General features: G+C 36.0%; 1 protein-coding gene across 10 annotated transcripts in view; it reads left to right on the plus strand.

Moving 5' to 3' along the window:
* The window catches only part of MIER1 (MIER1 transcriptional regulator), a 62,974-nt gene that overhangs the window by 15,483 nt on the left and 22,374 nt on the right, over positions 1–25,117 (plus strand). For all 10 annotated transcript variants that reach the window (XR_003522954.2, XM_027610555.2, XM_027610569.2 and 7 more), the window contains 5 exons: positions 2,815–2,960; positions 14,067–14,228; positions 14,788–14,920; positions 17,704–17,768; positions 22,423–22,495. Coding sequence is in view for 9 of the 10 variants with exons in the window: in XM_027610555.2 (XP_027466356.2) it covers positions 2,815–2,960; positions 14,067–14,228; positions 14,788–14,920; positions 17,704–17,768; positions 22,423–22,495 (579 nt within the window). In the remaining variant the exon portion in view is untranslated. The remainder of the gene's footprint in view (positions 1–2,814; positions 2,961–14,066; positions 14,229–14,787; positions 14,921–17,703; positions 17,769–22,422; positions 22,496–25,117) is intronic.

Raw genomic sequence — 25,117 nt, forward strand, 5'->3', positions numbered from 1 at the left:
ACCAGTGTAAACCTGTAGAGGCACAATACAGGGTTTTACCTGTAAGACTTGTAGCCAATAGAGGGGGGGAAATTTAGGGAAGGGAAGGAAATAAAATGATTAAATGAGTGCATATGATATGTTATAAACAGTTTATCTTTTGACTCTTTGAAAGATGTAAGATACCTTTTAGTAATTTTGCAGTAAGATGTAATTTTTTGACCAAACTGATCTTCGCCTTAACTCTGAAGCAAAATATTTATTTACACAAAGCACCAGATTCCCTACCTCTAATAATTTATTTAGGGATTTTTACCTTTAGGAGACAGCCTAACAGTGGGCCTAGTAATTAACAGAAAGGAATAGGATGGTTAATTGGTTTCAACAAGTAAAAAAGGAGTCAGATGAAACCAAGAAGTCAGATTAAGGCAAGAAAAGAAGTGAAATTGAAAGTTAGTAGAAAACAGTGCGGTGTATATGTGGAGAAAGGATTGGAGTGAGAAGGGGAAAAAGGTTTACCTACCCTTTGGTATTTCATGTAGTGCAAGGGTGAGGTGGCAAAGCTTTGAATATAATTGTAAATGACAAAAAATTGGAGGCTTTAAGTAAGTAATAGAACACTCATAACTTGATGCTGTGTATTCATGTGAGTTTTGTTTTGTTATTTTAGTTAGTGAAAGTATAAGTAGTTAGGAATTAAGCATAATTAGTTTTTTATAATATTTGCATTCAATAGGAATTATATTATGATTAGGTTAATAGTATATTCAGGGTGGTGGTGTGAGGTGGTTTTAGGATCTTCCTGCCTACAAAGGAGAAGAAAAATACAGCAGCATTTATAGGAATACATGATTATTGACTAATTGTCTTAGAAGATTGCTGGGTGAACTGAAAAGTTTTGGGAACATTTTTCATTAAAAACTCAAGAAGAAGGGATAATGATTGGGACAAAACTGCAACTAAATCAAGGGTTCTCAAACTGCTCTCCTTGTGTCCAGTCCCTCAACCAGTACTAAGATGCCCTAATAAAATTATGCCATGCCATATCTTTCCAAAGAAATTGATAGTATATATAATATGAAATATATTTTTATTTTTAAATCATTCTAAAACGTTGATAGTTTTTTAACTCATTTGTGTTATGAGGTGATACCTGATTTAGAAATATCTAGTTATTTTATATTTAATATCAGTATTGTGTTCTTCAAAGAGCAGAATGACTTCTTTAGTGCTTCACCACCTGACCTGGCTTGCAGTTCACACATCTTAGTAAAAATAGGTTCTCTTCAGGGCCCCTGGGTGGCTCAGTCGGTTAAGCCTCCAACTCTTGATCTCAGCTCGTCTTGATCTCAGGGTTGTGAGTTCAAGCCCTGTGTTGGGCTCCACGCTGGGTGTGGAGCCTACTTAAAATTTTTTTTTTTTTTTTTAAGAAAAATAGGTTCTCTTCAAGTATTCTTTGAGGCAAGATACCTATTGTCTCTGAGGCTGGGGCTTGCAGGAGGTTTGAAGTACAGTAAAAGCACAGGCATTGGAATTAGCAGACCCAGGATTTAAATTCCATCCTTGCCACCTACTGGCTCTGTGGGTTTAAACATGCTGCTTAAACTCTCTGAGCCTCAAGTTTTTGTTTTTGTTCATAGGATTGTTTGAAGATTAAATGAGATATAATGTATATGGCGTACTTGAGCCATAGTATTAGACACACAATAAGTACTCAAAAAGTGGTGTTTACACTCAAAATTGAGGGAGATGACAGGAACCCTGAGCCTTGGGCACCCCATTATCCCTGGTAGTCTGTTTTTTAAGAAATCAACCTTTAACTCTGTTTTACTTACTGGTCCTCTTACTGGACTGAAGGAAGGGTATATTGATGTAATATATTGTTAATTAATGATATTAATCTTACTATAACAACATTTAACAGTTTAAATTGATTTAAAAATTGCTAATTAAGTTTTTAAATGTTAAATAACTCACTTATTAGTAAAAAATGCTTTTGCAAACTTAAGTCCAGGTTTGGCAATAGCCAAATGTGGGGATAGTTTACAGAATGTATATGCCGAGTGCTTGCAATCTAGTATTACAGGCTTGACCCTATTGAGTACAGCAGTATTCCCCAGCCACCAGGCTAAAAATAGATTAGCTTACACATCAGTTACCTATTGGAGTATTTTTAATGACTTTCATAAGAGTTCTATATGCAGTTTTTTAAAAATTTTGCTTTATATTCTATATCAGAGTTATTTCAGACTGAAATCAACTAAGAACAGCTACCTGTATGTTAAAATATATTTTGGGGGAAGAGCTAATAGAATAATATTTGAGTGCAGCTGTATTTTCATTAGACTGTTCAGATGACTTTGTATTTCACATGACTATGTATTCTCATGGGCCATAAGGGTTCATGCTCATTGGGTCTATTAAATATCAAATGATTAAGAATTGTGATTTTTCCCACACAAATGATCGTTCTGTTTTTGATATGACCCTTTATTCTTTGCAACTGAAATTTCATGTTTAGATGACAGTACTTTTTAAAAGCTACATAATTTTTTAAAGCTATACTCTCCTCCGACCATCCCATACTAGTTGCAGTTTTAACTGAATAGAGGTGAAACAGGGCAAAAAATAATCCCTTAGAAAAGAGAGGTTTTGCAGGAGGTTGGTGATGAGTGTAAGGGCAAGAATTTTAGAAAACAAATAAGGCTTGATATGCATAGCTTTTCCCTGATACTTTTATTTGACTTCTGTCCAGCTTCATATAACATACACATTAAATTAATATTAATAACACTTAATTTGGTTTACCAAACTTTTTAAAATATTCTTTACCAGGAGGTTCAGCAACATCAGATGACCATGAATTTGATCCATCAGCTGACATGCTGGTTCATGATTTTGATGATGAACGAACATTAGAAGAGGAAGAAATGATGGAAGGAGAAACAAACTTCAGTTCTGAAATAGAGGATCTTGCAAGGGTAAATAAACACTAAGAGCTAGAGGATGAAGTAGTTGTGGCTTTTTTGCGGAGAGTAGTCATGGCTTTTTTGCAGAGAGAGGAAATACTTGAAATTTTGGGTCTCTACCTTTGTTTTGGGGGAAAAGTGGTGTTGTATATAATTGATACTGAAAAATTTTATGTGGTCGTAGGTGCGATATTTAAAGTTTGAAATGAAAGGCTTTTTTTTTTTTTAAATAACTATTTGGAATAGAATTAAAATAGTTACTTTAGTAAAATATCACAGGTATCCAGTCACAGATGGGCTATATAAAGGGGGTGCTTGGGTGGCTCAGTCAGTTAAGTGTCCTACTCTTGATTTCAGCTCAGGGTTGTGAGATCAAGTCAGGTTGTTGGGCTCTGCACTGGGTGTGGAGCCTGCTTAAGATTCTCTCTCCCTCTGCCCCTCCACCCTTTTCCTGTTCTCTAAAAAAAAGTATGCTGAATTTCCTCATACATACCTTTGTCCTCCCCCACTTGCTGACCTTTTACTTAATACCCTTTCAGAGCCAGAATTTCTTAATAGTGGTTATCATCTTCCTCATTTCCCATTTATTCTATAAAATACTCTAGATAGTCTCTGCCCTTTCCTGTCAAGATGACCAATGATTTTATTGTTTTATGTATCAGTCACTTTTCTCTCTACTTTATTGTCAGCCATATTCAACAGTTAACACTCCCTTCTTTTATTTGAATTCTGGAGTACCCCACTGTCCAGTTTTTCCTATCTGTTTCTATTCAGTGCCCTTTGCAGACTCATCTTCCTTCACCCAAGGTTTAAATTTGGAATTCCCCAATTCTCTGTTTTGGACTTTTCTTCTGTCTGTAAATTAGTGCTCCTCAAAATGTAGTATGAAGGTCAGCTGCTTCAGAATCGCTCATGGACTTAAGAAATGCAGATTCCTATACCTCTCCCCAGGCATACTGAATTAGAATCTCCGGAATATATACATACACACCAAATTTGAAAATTATTAATTAGGTGATCTGATCTCATCTATTCCCAGGGTATCAGTATTCTTTATTTTTCTAGCACTGTCATATTTCTTGTCTCCAGTTTTGTTTATCTAACCTTCCCTGCTTGACATTTCTGCTTGGATATCTCAATAGATATCTTTAAATTTTAAATGTCCTAAGGACGCCTGGATGACTCAGGTGGTTAACACCACCTGAGTGGTTAAAACCACCTGAGTGTGTATGAATGTATACATACACACCATACATTTGGTGTGTATGTATATATTCCGAAAAACCGAACCTTTTTCGGCTCAGGTCATGATCTCAGGGTCCTGGGTCCAACTCCACATCAGGCTCTGTGCTCAGTGAGGAGTTGGCTTGAATATTCTCTCTCTCTGCCCCACCCCCGGCTCGTGTGTTTGTGTGTGTGCGCGTGCACGCGCTTTCTCTCGCTAACATAAATAAATAAAAATCTTTTAAAAAAATTCTTTAAAAATAGGGACGCCTGGGTGGCTCAGTCCTTAAGCGTCTGCCTTCGGCTCAGGTCATGATCCCAGGGTCCTGGGATGGAGCCCTGCATCAGGCTCCCTGCTCGGCGGGAAACCTGCTTTTCCCTCTCCCACTCCCCCTGCTTCTGTCTCTCTGTCAAAAATAAATAAAATCTTTTTTAAAAAATTCTTTAAAAATAAAGTTTAAATGTCCAAAGCAGAACTGTTGATTGATGTTCTTCCTCCATCTGTTCCTTCTCTGTCTTCAGCTTAATAAAAAATGGCACTATATTGTACCTTGTTGCCTAAGTCAGAAATCAGGGAGTCCTCTTCCTTCATTCCCAGTACTCAATCCCAAATAAGCTTCTCATTTTTACCCACAAAGATACCTCTTATCTGACTGTTGTTCCATCTCTGCTGCCACTCTCTAGCCCAGGTCACCGTTTCTAGCCTAGACTATTTATAGTAACTTCCTAACTAGATTCTCCTCATTTCCTCTTTTACCACTCTTCCCTCTAGGATATTTCTATAGTAGCCATGATGGTCTTTTTCAAAATACAAATCCATTTGTGTCAGCCTTTTATTTAAAATTGCTTCAGTGGTTTCCTGTTACACAAGAAGAAAATCCAGATTCCTTGACTTGGCCAGCAAGGCCACCTGCGTGATAGGGTCCTTCATCCATGTATTATAGTGCCTCTGTCATGCTCTTAAATAGCCACATCAGCTGCTTCTGTTCTTAGATGTGCTTTTTCTTTCTGCTTCAAGACTTTTCAGCTCATTCCTGCTCCTTGATATGTGCTTTGAGACTGACTCTTATCCTCTTAAGTCTGGGCTTAATGTTGCCTCCTCAGAATGACCTTAACCTGTCTCCTAATTAGCTTTTTTTTTAAACCATTATACCCCATTCAATGCTTTCTTATAACTAACACAATTTGTAATTACATGTTTGTCTAATTTATTATCTGTATCCTCCTTTAGTTCTGACGGGAGGGACAGTTTTTGTTTTATTCACCAGTGCATTTCCTGGTATTTTGCAAGAGTGGTCAAACATTTTGAATGAATGAATGGATAAATCAATCTGGTATGCTCTAATTTAAAATGTCCTACATAAATGATCTGCACTCCATGATAAAAACATAAATAAATAAGACATCGTGTCAGTCTTTAAGCATTTGGAGTACATAATATCGTGGAAAAATGAATTGTACTTTTGTAGTAATAAAGACTAATCTGTGTTTCAGAATTTTAGTTTGGAACTTTTTAAAGTGTACATTTAAAGAGTTAGAAAAGGAATCCTATTAATATCTAGTCATATCTTGTCAGATGGTCCCGTTTTGGATCTTTTAGTAATTAAAGCTGGCTTATAATGCCTAAGCAATTCAATATTTTATTAAGCCAAAAAACAGAATTGGTTTTAGGGGCAATGATGTATAGCTGTTATAAAAGCTTTTCAAGAATGAGTTAAAAGCACATGAAGAGCCTGGAGTCAAAACTATTCTTTAGAAGAGGCTGGAAAGTCATTCAGAAGACTGGTATAATTTTGAATGATTCAGAACCTAGGTGAACATCGAAAGAAACAATCATAGTCACTTCATATATTCATTAAGTGGAAAGGCAGTTATTTGCCTATATTTCATAGAAATTTCTATTGCTTTAGATATATTTTCATTTCTGAATAACCCATCCATGGGATAACATTTAAAGGAGGAAAATGTTATATTTTCCATTTTCTCACATTCTACATTACTCAAATAGTTGAGTAAGTAGTTACTTAGGAGATAATCAGTACAGGTTATGTAGTAGAATGATTATTGTTTTCTTCTGTTTTGGAAAATAGGCTATTACATTTAATTAGTACAAAATCGCTAATAGACTTTGCTAAAAGTTTGGATGTGTATTGTCTTTTACTGTTTCTACTTTATTCTCTGCCTCCTTCAGTCTTTTACAGCCTCCCCAAATTTGCTTTCAAATGACCCTTCTTAGGGAAGAAAAAGTAGAATTATTTGTAGAGGATATAGAAAGAAAGAGACAGGGAACCAATCTTTTATCATTCTCTTCATCCAGGCAGTCTTACACCTTCTCAGATGCTTCTAGCTTTTCCCAGAATAATTAAGGCTTAGGTTTAAGTTGCGCAAAATCACCAATGCTTTCGTAACCTGCTGCTAAGCTAGTTCAGGGCCAGTATAATTATAAACTCTTTAGGAATGAACCAAACTAAATTCTTTTTTTTAATTTAAAAAATGAAGATTTTCTCATATTGATTACTGATTTTCTTTTATAGAAACGAAACATTACAGCTCTGTCAAGAATCAGTTAGTTGGTTTTTACCTGGCATGTTATATGCAGTGAACTTTTGATGTAATTATGTCAGAATTCTGACAGTTGATTCATTCAGGAGTTATCAACTGCATGGTCTGTAGTTTTAAGTTCATAGAAAAGTAGCTTTCCATAGAAAATGCTTTGATGTTTGTTATTACATTTCAGTACAGTTCAAATATAGGCATAAAGCTTAATATTGTAAAAGGTGCTTATATAAGTTTACCATTTAAATGTTTTAGTAGAATTAGATACACAGGTTAGAATTTATTGTGGTGATCTTAGAGAGTGTCAGAATCATTCCCATAGTAGATAGACTTTTTGCTAGAAATAGCAATATGTAGGCTGGTTTAACTGTTTTTCAGATGTATTCTTAAAATTCCTAGTCTTGCTTTGAATGGCACAATTGTAGCGGTCTATTTGGGAGAAGAGGGATCAGGATCAGCTGAGCGTCTGCCTTCGGCTCAGGTCATGGTCCGGGTCCTGGGATCGAGCCCCGCATCGGGCTCCCTGCTCCGCGGGGAGCCTGCTTCTCCCTCCGCCACTCCCCCTGCTTGTGTTCCTGCTCTCTCTCTCTCTCTCTCTCTGTCAAATAAATAAATAAAATCTTTAAAAAAAATCACATAATAATATACTTAATATTCACTTTGAAGTGCTAGACACATACCATCTGATGAATCTTCAGAACTAGAAAATAAAAATTAAAATGTGAGAGCTTGAGTATTTTTTGAAGTATACACACAAGAATTATATTGAATAAAAAGAAACCCGAGTGTGGGGATTATAAAGAAACGTTCAGTGCCTCCATCCCTTTATAGTTTATCTTATAGTGAAACCCCAACCCCAAGAGGTTGGTTACCTCAGGAACTGTCTCTGTAGTCCAATCTGGATATAGTCCCCTGGACCATCCTGGCTAGAAATCAGTCTCTTTCCTTCTTCCTCCCCTTTGCTTTGTAAGCATTTATTGGTAAGTCATTTGTGGTACAAGGTAGAAGAAGAGTACTGCGTCCATCCACCAAATGGCCCTTGAATAGCCAGTATCTGCTGTCACCTGCAGTCATTTCTAAATGACTAATCTGATAGGAGGCAGAGGGACACCTCTCCAACCTTCAAATAATACTGAAGTTATTTGCTAACTTTACCATATTGTTTTAAAGTTAAAGGACAGATTTAACTTCAGATAAAATGTCTTTTAAAAACTCTATTCTTTTCACCGCCAGCTAGCCTCCCTTTAGGTTATGCAGGCAGGATTGCTCCTGTTTTTGTTATAGTGCTTAGTTAACTTATTTCTTAAAGCATGGTATGCAAGTATAGTCCACATTCCTGTGTTTTTATTCATTTTGTGCTATGTCCATATCTTCCTTTATATATCTTACAGTCTATCAACCCAGTACATCTTACTTCACATTCCATCAGGATGAGGTACACTTAACCTAGGGTCAGGTTTCAAGGAAGGCAGTATATAGCATATATATGTAAAGATATTATAAAGCATTTAGTCACACTGTGTGGCCAAAACTCAACTGCAAGTGTGTGACTTTGGACAAGTTACTTAACGTCTTTAAGCTTCAGTTTTATCATATAAACATTTAATACAGTATCCTACATGATAATCACTCAGTAAATCCTAGTAGTTATATCATTCATAAAATTCTCAAAGAAATTTATAACTCCCAAACTGTGAAGATCTACTCTACTTGACCCATAATTTTCTCTTTCACTTTGTTTCCCTGATTTCTATACTCTTAACCTTTGTATGAATGGTAATAAGACATTGCTACTTTATTGTGATGTTTCAGTTTAACTTGAGGAAAGCCCCTTACTTAGTACCTTGTAGAACACAGACTTTGACAATAAAAGTTAATGAGAGATTATCTGGAACAGGTGATTGACAGGCCCTAATATAATGTATTGTCAGCCATGTTTTATTTCGCTTTTAGTCTTTTTTCAGAGGGAAATGACAAGGAACATTTGTTTTATAGGATGTCATTACTGTTTATTTCAGAATATTTAGGGGCAAATAATAGAAATCCATCTTGAACTAACTTAGGCAAAATGGGGAATTTAATGCTCATGTAATTTTATTAAGAGCAGGGAGATATCTAGGCCTTAAGGACTCAAGTGCCACCAGAAGATATTTTCTGTTTCTGCTGTTCTACATGGTGGCATCCTTTTTCAGACCAACTTTCTTTATATGCTGTCAGTTTCCAGGTCTCCAAGATGTACTGCTTTAGATAGTTTATGTTTCTTCAGCTGCTCTTGGTACAGATTTGGAAACAAACTATGTCCAGGCTTGGGTCATGTGCCCATTCCAAACCTACGGCCAGGGAATGTAGTGATTCCAATTGGATCAGATGCCATATAGTCCAGAAGGTGAGCTCTCAATCAAAATACATGCTTGGAATGAAGGAAGCATTTCCTGGAAGAAGATGAATATAGAAGTTGAAAGAGAAAGGATTGGGGGGTGGGGCAGGCAATGATGAATTACCCTTACAAAATACTTGTTAAATCTTTTGTACTTCCGTTAGTGCATAGTAGGGACACAATAAATGCTACCTGAATTTGAAACTGAGGATTCCTTGGCAAAATTGACTTTGGTTTACTGTACTTACAGCTGTGTTTACTGCAAGATCTTTATATACTTTAGGTCAAGTAAGATACTTTTCATACTAATGTCAAACTCTCTTGTATTCCTCAGTGGGTCTTGATTGTTCATTACTAACTTGTTGCTTTCTAACTTGGTGTATTAGGTGACAGAGGTTAAGTTAAAAGTTAATACCTAAGCAAAAGCATAAAACCACTATATACTCTTTGTTTTTAAAATCAATCAAGCATTTTCTTAATGGAATAGGCAAGGATATTTTGTTTACACATAATAGAACCCACCTAAAATTAACTTTGAAGTTTCTTAGAACTTTATTGTTTTTAATTTTGGGGGGTTTTTTGTTTTTAATTTTTTTTTTTTTAGAACTTTTTTTAGAAGTCCTATGAATGTGTATCTGGGCACAAGGAGTGTGTGGAATAGAGATTCGGTGTCACCAGGACCTCTTGATCATTCTTTACTCATGGTCATTTTCTTCAGGGTCTCTTTAGTTTTTTTCTTTACCACATCCACTAATTTAGTTTAGGTTCTAATTATACTACACGTGAATGATAGCAGGGGATTCCATCCTAGCTCTGTCTCTGGCAAACTAAATCTTTCCCTGCCAAAGTCCCTCTTGAACATTTTGCTTTGTGTATAATTTTCCCTAAGCCCTTCCAGTGTCAATCACTGCTCAACAGTTACTCTGAAATGGAGTCAAAAGTAGAGTATAACACCTCCTACTAGAAACTAAGTAAAACTAGAGAAAATAGGTAAAAATACCAGGTCTACCTTTTTTTATTTTAGTTTCTACAGATATCTTATGCTCTAATCAGAGTAACCTGGGTATTCATTTTTGTTTCTATACTTGTGCAGTAGTCATTTGCTCTGATTTAAGTGACTTTTCTTTATCTGCCAGTTCTGTTACTGTTTCTTCACATTCAATCAGATCTCCTCCGAATGTACTGTGATTAGCCATTTTGACTCTCCTCTGTTCTCTGCTTAGCCAATTTTAGAAGTGTTGTTAAATTTTTCTTTGAGAAATGAATTGTTGCAAGGTGAGTCACATTTCTTTTTTTTTTTTGAAAGAGAACTTTTATTATTTTTATGTACAGAAAACTCAACACTTAGCCAGTTTGATGGCCAGTTCTTTAGCCTCTGCCTTTTCTAGCTTGGTGATATAAACCACCAGCTTTGCACCCAGGATGTTGCCTCCCCAGTGAGGGCGGATATCATCATATCCGTCACTGTAATTTGTCCTGATAGCTTCCACCGGCTTAGCCAGAGCTTGTTTGTCTTCTGAGTTAATCTGTGCGAAGGCAACGTTGGTGCAGGTCTTCTTGTGGACCAGATGGCTCAGCCTGGCCTTCTTGATAATACAGTAGGGAACCCCTATCTTACAACATAGGGCAGGGAGGAAGACAGCCAGCCTAGTGGGATCCACAGCGTGTGCAGTCACTACCAGCTGAGCCTTCTAAGATGGTGACAGTATTAACCCCTGCTGGAGGGACAGGTGATTTCTTAATAGGGACATCCCCTTTGCCAGCAGCTTTCTTCTCAGCCTGGGCCAACAATCACTGCTTTTTTTTGTCTTTGGTCTCTGTTTGTGGGCCAGCTTAAGCAGGTGAGTAGCTGTTTGGTGGTCCAAAGGCTGGGTGAACTGGTTAATCCCAGGAGGCAGTTTCAGATGTTTATAGAGAATAGCCCTTTGCTGCTGCAGTTGGGTGTAGCGGGGCCATTTGACAAAGCAGGTGGGGTCCCTTTGGGGCTGGATATCCTGTCCAATACGAGAATTTTTGGGCCTTTTCTCAAATGGGATTGACCACCTTCTTGGCTTCCTGCTTCTTCATGACAGCAGGGAAGTTGGGGCCACCTTCTTCCCCCTTAGCCTTCTTTCCTTTTCACATCTTGGATGGCTGGAGGAGAGCTAAAATGAGTCATACTTTTTAAATGCTTATCTAGGAGGAAAAAATACTGACCTAACCATGAATATGAGATATTCCATATTCCCGAAAGTGATTTAAAAAAAAAAATTCCTTTCCATGCAGTTAGTATGTCACCTATCCTTTTGACACATAACTGAGCTAGGTGTCAGGTGTTAGTGATTAGCTTTATTAAAGATAATGATCAAGCTTTATTACCTCCCATTGGAAAGGAAATTTGCAGGTATCTTGTATTGTGAGATAAGTGGTTCTCAAGGTAGTCCCATACCAAGAGCATCAGTATGGCCTGGCTTATAGAAAATATGCAGATACTCTGCCTCTACCTCTGCCCTACTATAGTAGAAACTTTGGGGTGGGGCCCAGCACTCTGTTTGGCTAAGCCCTCAAGGTGATTGTTGCCCTTGAATATGACAGACCAAAGGTAGAGAGCCTGAGGACATTTGATTGATAATATACCTATTTTGCATAATCTTTCAAAATATCAGTTAACTCACTCATAAAAGTTAGAGGTAATAGCAACCTATATTAAGGAAGTTGAGGGAGAGCACGAGAGGGGAATGAGGGGCAGAGGGAGAAGCAGACTCCCCGGTGAGCAAGGAGCCCCACATGGGGCTCGATCCCAGGACTCCGGGATCATGACCTGAGCCAGAGGCAGACGCTGAACCGATTGAGCCACCCAGGTGCCCAATTAAGGAAGTTTTAAAGATGAGATAAATATGAAGTACTTCATGAATTCTTTAGGTCCATGTAAATGTTAGTTGCAAACTTATGCTGAAGGTTTTCTTTGGTTTGGCCCTTATTCATACTGGTGACTTCCGTGGTTCTTGTTTATAGTAGTGACTGTCATTGTTAAACCTTCGAGTTTGTGGTGCAGAATTAGTTCATGGGAAATACGAGCTGGGATTAAGTCTAGGTATTAAAAAAAAAAAATCTCTGTCAGGGCATGATGTTTCCTTCTGCTTAGTTTTCTTAAAGGTAGTAAATACTCCCACTGGTACTTTTAAAGATCTTTTGAGATTGCATAATATTCTTATTCTACTTTTGTTCAGAAAAGAGAGAGAATAAGATAGTGGAATCAAAGTACTTACCACAAATGCCTGGTACATAGAAGACACTTTATGGCAGCTATTTGTTATCAGTGTATAAACAACCAGCCTTTTCTATATCTTTCTCTTACTCTACTTTCTTGATCTTGAAGTTCTGTTTTAGTTCTTAAATCCTGATTTTCTAATGCCAAATTTCTGTCTCCTGTACCAGGTCCTTGGTACATGGACCAGATATCTGCATGGACTAGTTTCTTGAACACCTCAAGCACTGTTTGTGTTACTGCACTTAAGAGAAACACAATAGGAGATGTCAGTTAAGTGTGCCCGCTGCTCTCAGCTAGAGTGGTAGCACCTTACCTGATAGAGTTAGCACTTTCAGGTTGTGGCTGCTGTACGTCATCAGTCAGGGCTCTCCAAATTGACTTCTCTTTCAGAAACAGATTCACAGACTGATTTATAACTAGAGTATCCATTTACAATGGGAAATACAAGTGTTAAACAGCATTTTCTTCCTACCTCTTTCTATAAGAAAATTTTTTCAAATTATAAACATTATTTGCTTCTCATACACAAATTCTGAGTGATGGGAGTTAGTTGTAGGATCTAAGTGCCTAGTGTCATCAGGTTATATCATCCAATCTGATATATCCATCTCTACTAGAACAATGTTTTTAACACATGGGCGACTTATTTCTGTCCATGAATAATGCTACAAGACTGCTGGAGAAATACAAAACAGGTCTTGTTTCATGATTGCCCTTCTTGTAGGTTCTAAACTGCCTTAAATTTTTCTCAAAAGAGAGGTGGGGTAGAGGGTTGTAGAAGGAGGGCATGTGTGAATGTGTGTAGTACATTCAGGTGATTTGGATTAAATTTTCTTTTTATAGTCAGAATGCTCTCCCAATTTCCCTGATACTTTATATCACTTGATTACTAGTTAGAGTGAATACCTTCTATAGAAAACTTGATTCATTTCATTGCATATGGATATTTCTTCATTTCATCCTTAGAGGGTGTATTTTTTTTTATGGAGTTAGGGGTGATTCCTGGCTGAGGCAGTATGATGTACTGATGAGTATGGGCTTTTAGAATTAGACTTGAAATCTGGTTCTACTATTTGTAATTTGTATGATTTGGGGAGAGATTGCTTAATCTCTGAGCTTCAGTTTCCTCATCTGTGAGTTGGAGGTTATATAACAGTTTTGTAAAATAGATAGCAAAGAATTGCATGACAGGATTTTATGTATAATTTTAGGTTATCCTAGAAAAGAACATATGGCTAATGGAATCCAGTGTTATTCCTGTATATCATTACTGTTTTCTTTTAATGTGTTTGGATTGGGCTGTGAATTTCACCTCCATTTTTGAATTTGTTAACTTAGTTTCCAGTCTCTTTTCTAATTATTTTTCCCACTTCCAAATTATGTATGGTACTCTTAAGTGTGTGCATCTATTCATAGTGTTAACTGCCAGTGTACATTTATTGAATTGATTGCACAGAACAGTTCTACACCACTGTCATTTTTTTATTATACTTAAAGGTTTTGTTGTTAGCGATTAGAATTGGTGAGTCTCTTACAGAAATTCTTGAAAGACTAGGATTTTCCTGGGTTTCAGAGTTGTTTTCGTTCACCTTTTATGATTTGAGAAGTCTTGATACAGTTCTAAGGATATTCCCTATGAATGAAGGTGTGAATTACAGGAATATGAAATATCCATTTATTCAGAAATTAACTTTTTATTTGGTCTGTTTAGGAAGGAGACATGCCAATTCATGAACTTCTCAGTCTTTATGGTTATGATAGTACTATTCGACTACCTGAAGAAGATGAGGAGGAGGAAGAAGAGGAAGAAGAAGGAGAAGATGATGAAGATGCTGATAATGATGATAACAGTGGCTGTAGTGGGGAAAATAAAGTAAGGTTATACACATTTATTAAGATTGTAGTCTTTTTTCTTGTTGAAGTAGTAACTTATTAATATTGGAAGTCCCCTATAATCTGAAAAGTGATAGTTTTATCTGTGTCATTCCAGATTTCTTTTCAGGGCCTCTTCTAAATAAATTTGTACCAACTTAAAAAAAATACTATTTTTAAGTATTAAAGGCTAATTGGTAGTTCTGTATTCAATTTTCTTATTTTGTTTTGAAATAATTTGATATAGAGAGAGGTTCAAAGATAGCATAGAGTTCCTATGTACTTTTTAGCCAACTTTTCCTGTTTACATCTCATGTAACCATGGTGTGTTTATCAAAAGTAAGAATTGACACTGGTACCATACTATTAAACTGTAGACAATTCAGATTTCGCCAGTTTTTCTATTAATGTCCTTTTTTCTGTTCCAGGTTCCAATCCAGAACACCGTGCTGCATTTAGTGTATTTATTTTAGTCTTCTCGTTGTATTTGGAATACTGTAACCTTTCATCTGCAATAATTTTCCTTACATCTTAAAGAAATTTAATGTATTATTTTGCAGGAAGAGAATATAAAGGACTCATCAGGTCAAGAGGATGAAACTCAGTCTTCCAATGATGATCCGTCACAATCTGTTGCTTCTCAAGATGCCCAAGAAATAATCCGCCCACGTCGATGTAAATATTTTGATACTAGTAAGTGTCATGGTTGCTATTGTTTGGATAATTTTTACTATTTAATATATGATGTAAAATGCCGTTTCTTTTTCACTTGTCTGTTTGGATTCATTTACTCTGAAATCTGGCTGAACAGTAATGGGTTTTGTTCTAGGTTAGTTCATTTAGCAGTGCTAAAGCCCCACTGTCCATGAGTAGATTGCAGAGATTGTTGTGTCCCTATACTCCTTGATTTTGAATGTGTTCCTTTTTTTCTCTTTCTTCTTTTGTTTTTAACCATATATCCCCATGTTTACTTTGGGGTGGAGACTTGACATCAGTATGAGGCAAAGTTGAGTCCCGGATGTCAGGAGGTTATCTTAGGACAAGGAGAAGGGGCTATGGGCATGCTTTGAGAGCTTGGTATAACCTGGGTGGAGTCTTAGGCTCATTCTCTCAGGTAAGGAATCCAGGGCCTTGCTTGTACATAGGCTGCAACCATATAGTTGACTTTGAGTCTTAAACTTCTGCAGAGACAGCTAGTGTTTGTTAGCAGGGCCTGGTAAGGCTGTGGGGAGCTCTATAAGCAAGGTATCAGGCCAACATTTCCAAGGGGCTTTATTGGCTCCATAAAATTGCTCTGAGTTTCTTAAAACTGTCTAATCATATCTAAGTCTGTGCATGTGTCTCTTAAGGATGACATTCCAGGGGCACTTGACTGGCTCAGTTGGTAGAGAGCACGACTCGAACTTGGGGTTGTGAGTTTGAGCCCCATGTTGGGTGTAGAGATTACTTAAATAACATCTGTGTCCACTAAAAAGTCAATCGATTTGTTCCCCAAAGTTAACATTTTTAGGTCTAATGCAGTGCCCAAGAAAAGAAGAAATAAGAATACCTCCATGGGCTCAATTACAAATGGAGTGGCAGGCTCCTGTGGGGAAAAACGTGTTCCTTTTTTTCCCCCAATACTTCCTTAATTTGTCTCATAGTCATCTTTTTTATTTCTTCTAGTCTTCTCAGTTTTCATTTTCTACTTTCTTTCCCTCTTAGCCGTTTTTATCTATTTCATAAGTATTGCTTTCTCTAATCAGTGGCTCCCAGTTCTCAAGAAGTGGTTTCCTCTTGAGGTGAGAACATGTTATACACAGAAAGAACTCTCCTAATTTTACTACAGATTGTGATCTTGTCAGAGATGTGCAGTAGTTGAGACAACATTTAATGTATGTACCTTGAATATTTGCATGCTTTATCTGCTCCATGATGTTTCATGTAAGCAGGAATCATTACTCTGGATGACTGTTCTTTGATAAGAAAAAGGCAACCATTAGTGTTACTGGTTTAAGCTTGGGTCTGAATTTCTGTGCTTTAAAAGAAAGAAAAACATTTGAAGAACAATAACCTCTCATGAAATGGAGCAGTGTAATAACTGATGAAACATGGCTATTGCTTCATGTGAATGATTCCTGATACATATTTAGTTTAGAAGTGAATGTAGCGCTAATGATACTTTATTGTGACTTTTGATCAAAGATATGGTCCAGTTGAAAAGCCTATCAGTGTAAGGAGAGATTGGTTGCTGAAACTATTGTATTAATATTAAGTTTGGGGAAAGCCTGGTATTTTTCCTTTTTCTTCTTAGGTCAATTGCCAAAGTTTGTTTAAAAGTGGGATGCTGGGGTGCCTGGGTGGCTCAGTCGGTTAAGCGTCTGCCTTCGGCTCAGGTCATGATCCCAGGGTCCTGGGATTGAGCCCCACGTCGGGCTCCTTGCTCAGCGGGGAGCCTGCTTCTCCCTCTCCCACTCCCCCTGCTCGTGTTGCTTCTCTCTCTGTCAAATAAATAAATAAAATCTTTAAAAAAATAATAATAAAAAAAAAAGTGGGATGCTAAGTGACTGCATCTTTTTTTTTTTTTTTTAAGATTTTATTTATTAGAGAGAGCATGAGCAGGGGGGAGAGGTAGAGGAAGGAGAAGCAGTCTCCCCACTGAGCAGGGAAGCCTGATACGGGGCTCGATCCCAAACCCTGAGATCATGACCTGAGCTGAAGGCAGATGCTTAACTGACTGAGCCACCCAGGCGCCCCTAAGTGACTGAATCTTAAAACAGTATTTATTTCATACTTTTGATCTGCTATTTTAGTTATGATGTATGCACAGAAGCTGTAGATATACTTCCTATCTTAACTTTTCCATAGGAAGATTTAATTTTTATATGTAATGTTACCCTTTTGAACTTTGTATTCCATTTTACAGTTGAGAAGATGCTGACAGTGTAATCGTTTTCAAATTTCCTACCCCTTTATGTAAATACATTTTTTACTCCAAAATGTAAACAAATGGCACCTTGCCTGCTCTTGAATAAATCAGAGGTTGGGGAGGATGGAGGTCTTCTTACATAGCCTCCCTTCACACTCTCTCTAAAGTGTTGCTACAAAGTTCTCAGAGTCTCACGGAGCATTGATTGGAAACCAGTTTTTGTTTTTTGTCCAAATTCTTATTTTATTAGGGAGGAAAGAATTAGGTTTAGGAACCTAATATCTTGACCCGCTAATTCAATTTTTTTCTTAAATTTTTGTGGGAAATCATTTACTGAGAATACAGTTTCCTAAAATAAAAATTGTCCCAGAAGGCTTATGGGTTTTTTGTTTTGCTTTGTTTTAAACTGATAGGGTATTATTTGATCAGAAATATCTTGGTCCTGTTTTTGCAGATACTTTTAGGTATACTTAAATGTTTGATGGTAGATGTAAAAATAATGTACAGATATAGAGATGTGGACAGGATAAACAGTCATTTTGTAATATTATTGTCTTATTTATTGTAGATAGCGAAATAGAAGAAGAATCTGAAGAAGATGAAGATTATATTCCATCAGAAGACTGGAAAAAGGTAGTTAGAGTCATATTTTCCCAAAGTTTAGGTAAATTAATATTAAAAAGCAAGTATGATTATTACTTTACTAGCTATATATTGATAAAGTTGAGGTAAGCCCTTTTGTGACATTTAAATGTTTGGTAGATGTTCAGATTTCCCCTTAATACATTGAGGTAAGAAAAAATACTGTTTTTTTATAAAATAATGATACAGAAGGAATTTGACTTTTTTGAGCAAATCAGTCTCAAACCAATAACAGAAATTGAAATTTTGAACTAGTGCTAATTTAGATTTTTGTTGCACTGGAAAAAGTATCACAAGTAAATTCTTTTACATATTCAGGAAAGCAGTTGAGGCTTTGGTTCTGTTAAGTAGATTTTGTTTAATAATTTAGATTATAAGTTTTTCCATCCCATATTAATGTAGATATTTACAACTCAAAATATATTGGGTGAAGAGACAGATTTGAGCTTTTCTATTACTATGCATAATAAGTTAATTTCTAAAATGAATCTAAAGATTATATATTGACATGTTTTTGATTATAAAATTGTATAAGTGTACAACTTAGTTATACAGTTAAGTAGAATTAATTTTAAGCTGTTGCAAAGCAGATGAACGTACTAGAGAAATGTGTCAAATGTCATGTAGAATTTATTAGAACAAATCATTTATATAGAAGGAATATCATTCTTAATTGAGATAGCTCACTCAAATTTTTTTTTCTTTTGCTGTTCTTTTCCTTGGTCTGTTTTTTTTTTTTTTAATATTTTATTTATTCATTTGAGACACAGAGAGAGAGAGATAGCATGAGCAGGGGGAGAAGCATGCTCCCCGCTGAGTCAGGAGCCCAATGTGGGGCTTGATCCCAGGACCTGGGATTATGACCTGAGCCAAAGGCAGACGCTCAACCATCTGAGCCACACAGGTGCCCCGTCCTTGGTCTGATTTTAAATTTAGTGCATAAATAATCATTTCTCTGGAAGCAGAATAGCTTTAATCATCAAATTGAGTGGACTCTCTGCACTTTTTATGCCATGATTGTTTAATTAGTTAATAGTTTTGAGTCTTCACAATGGCTTTTTTGTTGTTGTTGGTGGTGGTGGTGGTTTAAAGTGTTTTGGTTTGGGAGACACCTGGGTGGCTCCGTCAGTTCAGCGTCTGTCTTCAGGTCATGATCCCAGGGTCCTGGGATCGAGTCCCGCATCGGGCTCCTTGCTTAGCCTGCCACTCCCCCGTTTGTGCTCTCCCTCTCTCTCTCTCTCACAAATAAATAAAATCTTTAAAAAAAAAAAATTTTTTTTTTGGTTTGTGATGTCTGGGGCAAACTTAAAAAAGAGCTGACACCCTTGCTAATTAAAATAAGAGAATATCTCATAGAGTTTCCATTGGAATAATGAAGTATTCGAATGAACTCGGACTGGGCTACCCAAGGATTGTGGGCTTTTGCCAGAATTGATCCATTTCTGGATTTCCAAGGAGATGTTTAGAAGAGAGAGACATCTTAGTATATTATGCTAAGTGAAATAAGTCAGAGAAAGACAATTATATGATCTGACTGATATGTGGAATTTAAGAAACAAAACAGAGGAGCATTGGGGAAGAGAGGAAACAATAAAACAAGATGAAGTCAGGGAGGGAGACAAACCAAAAGAGATTTTTAATCATAAGAAACAAACTGAGGGTTGCTGGAGGGAAGGAAGGTGAGGGGATGGGGTAACTAGGTGATGAATATTAAGGAGGGCACGTGATAAAATGAGCATGTTATATGCAGCTCACGAATCACTGACCTCTACCTCTGAAACCGGTAATACATTATATGTTAATTAATTGAATTTAAATTTTTAAAAATATGTATAGACAAAAAAGAGACATCTCTCTGTGTTAGAATGGTAAAGGAAGGTGTGGGTTAGAGTGGTAAGGAGGGAAGGTTAGCTCAGTGCAGTGTGTGTTAATTTGAGTGAATGATGAATGAATGATGAGGCTAAAGACTAAAAACAAGGATCACAGAGTTATCCACTATTTATGCCCATTTGGGCAAGCGTTCTTTACGCCAGTTTTTTTCTGATTCCTACACCATGCAGAAATTAGGAAAAAAGCTAAAAACCTTAGAAGTTACCTTCAACTGTTACTTTCTAACCATATATTCAAGTTTATATACCTTTTAAGCTGTTCTCATAAACTTTCTCTTCAACTTAAATTGTTTTTGTGTCTGAAGTGTACAAGAGAATATTGGAGTAAGTGTTGAATTATTATTTTTAATGAACAGAAGCTCAGAGGAGGGAGAACATGGGGGACTATTCCCTTCCCAGGAAAATTATGTAATAAAACAGGCCACAGTAAATCCAGACTGTTTGTTTTAGTATGATTTTGTTGTAGTAAAAATTGTCAAGATTCAGATTCATCTTCTAAGGCTTGTAAGATACTAAATTTTTCTAGAAACTGGGGTAGAGGAGACAGCTTTGAAATCAAATTTGAGTCCAGGTTGTAGCCTCAGAACTTACTAATAGTGCATTTCTGAGGAAATTAATTTTTTTTGAGTGTCATCTCAGGTATGATACGGGAATAAAAATTTTAGCCTTGTCGAAGTTGGTGAGGATTTAATGAAAATTATACGTATGACACTTGGTACATAATACTCCTAATTGCTGTTTCCCTTCCCTTCCCTACAGAACAAATCAGCAGGTAAAAAGAAGTGTTCTAAACTCAATAGGAAAAAGGAAGCATCTTATCTTTATACTAGTCCGGAAGCTCTCAAGCCTGCTTCCATGTTAGAATCACTTGGAGAACTTTTAAGTCCTGATTACCAGGGCCTTCTTCCAGAGATTCTAATTTAACTGGTCTGGAATGGATCCAGGTATCTATATTTTTAGAAGTGCCTCAGACAGGGAGGGTTGATGACTGGTCTATTGTCTAGTAGGCATTGGTGAGTAAAAAGAGGCACAAGAAGTGATGGTAGGGTACTCTTTTTTTTATAATGAAAGAGATAGAGTTCTCCTGTAAGAATAGGGAGAATTTGTGATATTCTTTTTAGAAAATTGACTGGTTTTCTTTTATAGTTGTAGCAATAAATTAATTACGTAGAAAGGATGTCTTTGGAGTTATACTAGATAAAATGAGATCCTACTGTCAGATTGACATCCTAGAAAGGATGTCTTTGGAGTTATACTAGATAAAATGAGATCCTACCTGGAGAATGGATCCAGGTATCTATATTTTTAGAAGTGCCTCAGACAGGGAGGGTTGATGACTGGTCTATTGTCTAGTAGGCATTGGTGAGTAAAAAGAGGCACAAGAAGTGATGGTAGGGTACTCTTTTTTTTATAATGAAAGAGATAGAGTTCTCCTGTAAGAATAGGGAGAATTTGTGATATTCTTTTTAGAAAATTGACTGGTTTTCTTTTATAGTTGTAGCAATAAATTAATTACGTAGAAAGGATGTCTTTGGAGTTATACTAGATAAAATGAGATCCTACTGTCAGATTGACAAAAAGGAGAGAGGAACTTTTCAAATCCTAAGAATTATTTAAACTGTTATTTTTTAATTAATGAATTAATTAATTTGAGAGAGAGAGCACACGGCCTGGAGGAGCAGAGGGAGAGATAATCTCAAGCAGTCTCTGGGCAGAGCCTGACAACGGGGCTTGATCTCACGACCCTGAGATCACAACCTGAACCGAAACCAAGAGTCGGATGCTTAACTGACTGCACCACCCAGGCGAACCTCAACTGTTATTTAAACTGTTAAACTGTTACCTTAAACTTGTACCTTTCCTGCCTACATCTTCATTTTGAAAATGCAGTAAATTTATTCTTAACATTTAGCCACCAGATAAAGGAGGGTCAGTGTAATCTTGGTCCCTCTGTTTTGTAATATCTCATCAATGGTGATCTCATCTTTCTGAACAACCAGTTTCCTCTGATCTGTGATTTGACTATATAGATTTGATGACCACATTTCCTAAAATAAAATTTAGTTATGTTTCGGGGAGGTTACTTTTTTCATTTTGTATTGTTTTGTGAAGATCAGGCACTAACCTGCTTATCCATTTGGAGTTTCATCCATTTCGCCTCTACTGAGCTTTATACAAACCCTTTTTGTTACTTTCTTTACCTCAAGTCTGTGGTTCTCAGACTGAAGTGTATGTTGGAATCACCCAACACCTTGTTGCAACACTACTTGCTGAGTCCTATCCCCAGAGTTTCTGGTTCAGTAGGTCTCAGGTAGAACCTGAGCATTTACATTTCTAACAATTTCCCAGGTGACTTTGATGATGCTGACCCATTGTCCATAGTTTAGACTATAAATATCTTAAAGTACCTGAATTTCATTTTCTGTTTTTCAGGGTGTTTGCAATTATCTTATTAATTGAATTATAAGAATTCATTTTTATTTCTTTTTCTCCATATTTTGAAGTAGAGTTTGTATTCATTGTGTATATTGCACTATACCCCATTATTACTAACGTTTTCATCCAATCATATCCAAGCTCTTATCTATTATTAACTCATTCATCCTCACAATACTCCTCTGAGGTAGTTAATTGGTTGTGTCTTTTATGACAGAGAAACCATGAACAAGTTTACCCAGGAAGATGGTAAAGCTAGAAAATGGATATAAAATCTGTGTTACTAGATCTTACTAATGTGTCATGTTATTTTTAAATAGGAGATTATGGTGGGCTCCATGTTTCAAGCAGAGATTCCAGTTGGCATTTGTAGATACAAAGAAAATGAAAAAGGTGGGTTATTAATAAAGTTATACAGCTTGCATTCATGCTTTTGAAGTGATGAACTGTTACTTTATAATGGAATAAGATCATGACAATTTGTTACCCCACTGATTGACGAAAGAGGACTCTTCATTATTTCTGTAAGAAGAAATATGTTTACTGTTTGTTCAGTTTGTCCATAGAAATCTAGAAAGAAAAAAATGAATGCCTTTTTGATACATAAAACATCCCAGCTTTTTATTTTTTTTCATATTTTAAATATACCCTTTTATAACCTGTATAATTTAAATTTAAAAGGTTACTTTATGTCAAGGGAAGCTGTTAGGTTTAAAAAAACTCAAGTAAACAATGATATAAAAAGCTTACTTTAAGTGTTGAAACTTTTAATATTACTAAAATTGAGTACTTTGATATTTATTTGTAAAATAATTTCTCCAACTTGTTATAAAGTTGTTATAAAACAACTTCTATATTTATATTTTACATAATTTTGCCATCATTTTATCTAAAAATAGTAAGGTAAGTCATACTTAAACTTCCAGTAACATAAAATACTTGAGGACTTAAGTCTGTTTCAGATTATTCCCTTTGGGTGAGGTCCAGAAAGAATTTTCTGTGTGTGTTTTTAATGAGTTTATGTGTAGTATGAGATCACTCAGTGCTAGAAATCTTTCTTCATTTATTTCAGTTGTCCTCTTCACATTTCAGTTTACATATGCAGAGCCTTTCAGAGTTGTAGAATTCTTTTGTTTCCCTTTTAGTAGTCTCTCCAAAAACTTCCTTTATATATTAAGTTTGTACCTGCTTTCAGGGAAGCAGTAAATAGAGGCAGTTAAGGGAACACCACAGGCCAGTAAATTCTAGTGATGCAAAAATGTTTTAACACACCAGTAATAACTTGTGCTCACTTTCAAGTTAATTCCTGCAATATAGAGGAACACTAAAGGTATCAATATGGAGTGACTTTGTTATATAGTGAAATTCTCTGTATATGTTTTGTCATTATAGTGTAATTGTGTGCAAAAATAAGTGAACCATTGTCATTTGTATTTATTTTTGTAATTGAATTTTAAATATTATGCTTCGCTCATATGCTGTACAATGATTAGCACATGTTCACCATTAAGTTCTTGCTCCCACTAAAGAACCAAAAGTTAGACATTAGTTCTAATTTATGAAATTTTCTAAAAGTTTTGACTATGAAAAATAATAGTGTCTATCTTAGAAAATTTTGTATTTTGTAGGTGGGTAGGAAAATATCTTGGTTTTATATGTGGCAGGTTAGTGTTAGAGCTAAAGGTAGTTTTACTTACCTCTTAATACGTTTTTTTTTATGTTTGTATTGTCAGATATCACAGTAAGTAAATAATCAAGATCTCTGATTTTCACTGTTTTAAATTTTGGTTTGTTGCTTTCAGTTTGATTATAATTTTAGAGAGCAATTATACATAATATTTTTTTTCAGGAAAGGTGTGATCTATGAAGCTTTCTCACCGTGTAAACTTAAGCATTTTAGATTGTGTGAGGATCAGACTAGATTTAGCAGGCTGATACTGCATTGGAGGGGCCACTGTGGTAGAGGGACTTTCCTCAGTTTTACATTTCTAGGAATTCAGACTTTTGTCATGATACCCAGAATTTGTCACCACTTACGGTGGTGCACACAAACCAAACTCATGTGAAACTTATGTAAACTACACCGTTGGAAAACAACTGTTAAAGGGATACTGATGATTAGTGCATTCTTTCCCTTAAAGGATAAAGTTTGCAAGGTATTTTTCGCTGGTTTGGTGAGCACACATTCAAAAGGGAGAGCATTTGGTTTGAGTGATTTTGATAAAAATGCCACAAAACTAATACACTTTATACCTTCACTGTAGGAATTATTTGACACAAATGGATTAGAATTTTTTCATTGATACAAGGAAACCCTATTACTGAGTATCCTGGAAAGACATTGATAAATTTTTTTCTCTCTGATACCTGATTTCTTTTTTACTAGACTCCATGCAGCTTATATATTCCTCATCAGTTATCACTTCTTTTTCAAACAATTATATAAACAAGATTTGTTACAGTTGTGTTTGAGTCCTTTTCCTTTGAACTTTATTATACAATCTCAACTACACAATTAACGTTTTCATAAATTTTTGTAAATTAGCACATACTCAGCACAGTATATTATAATCATTTCTTTATTCATTTTTGTATCCTTAATACCTAGTATGATTCTGTTACATAGGTACTCAGTACTAACATTTGGTGGCTGAGTTATTAGGTAGGTGCAGAATAATGTTAACAGAACTGATATGGAGTCATTAAACTTTGATCAGTACATAGGCATTTGGCCTTGGACATGTTTACTTAACTCCCTTTTCTCCTCTATAAAATAGCTATAAAAGAGCATTTATTTACAGAGCCTGTCATGAGGATTTACATGTTATATTTTTAGGTGTAGCTTTAACCACATAGTGTCTGGCACATAGTAAGTGCTCAGTGAGAGGCCTTAATGTTCAATGGATGATTAATCTTACCCATTATTTAGGTTTTATTATTATTCAGATTTTCAGAAAGCACCAGTTTATGCTGTTTTACTGACAAATGGCAAAAATCCAGTTCAGTTAGCTTCAG

Source organism: Zalophus californianus, chromosome 4 (assembly GCF_009762305.2).
Source record: "Zalophus californianus isolate mZalCal1 chromosome 4, mZalCal1.pri.v2, whole genome shotgun sequence".
Lineage (NCBI taxonomy): Eukaryota > Metazoa > Chordata > Mammalia > Carnivora > Otariidae > Zalophus > Zalophus californianus.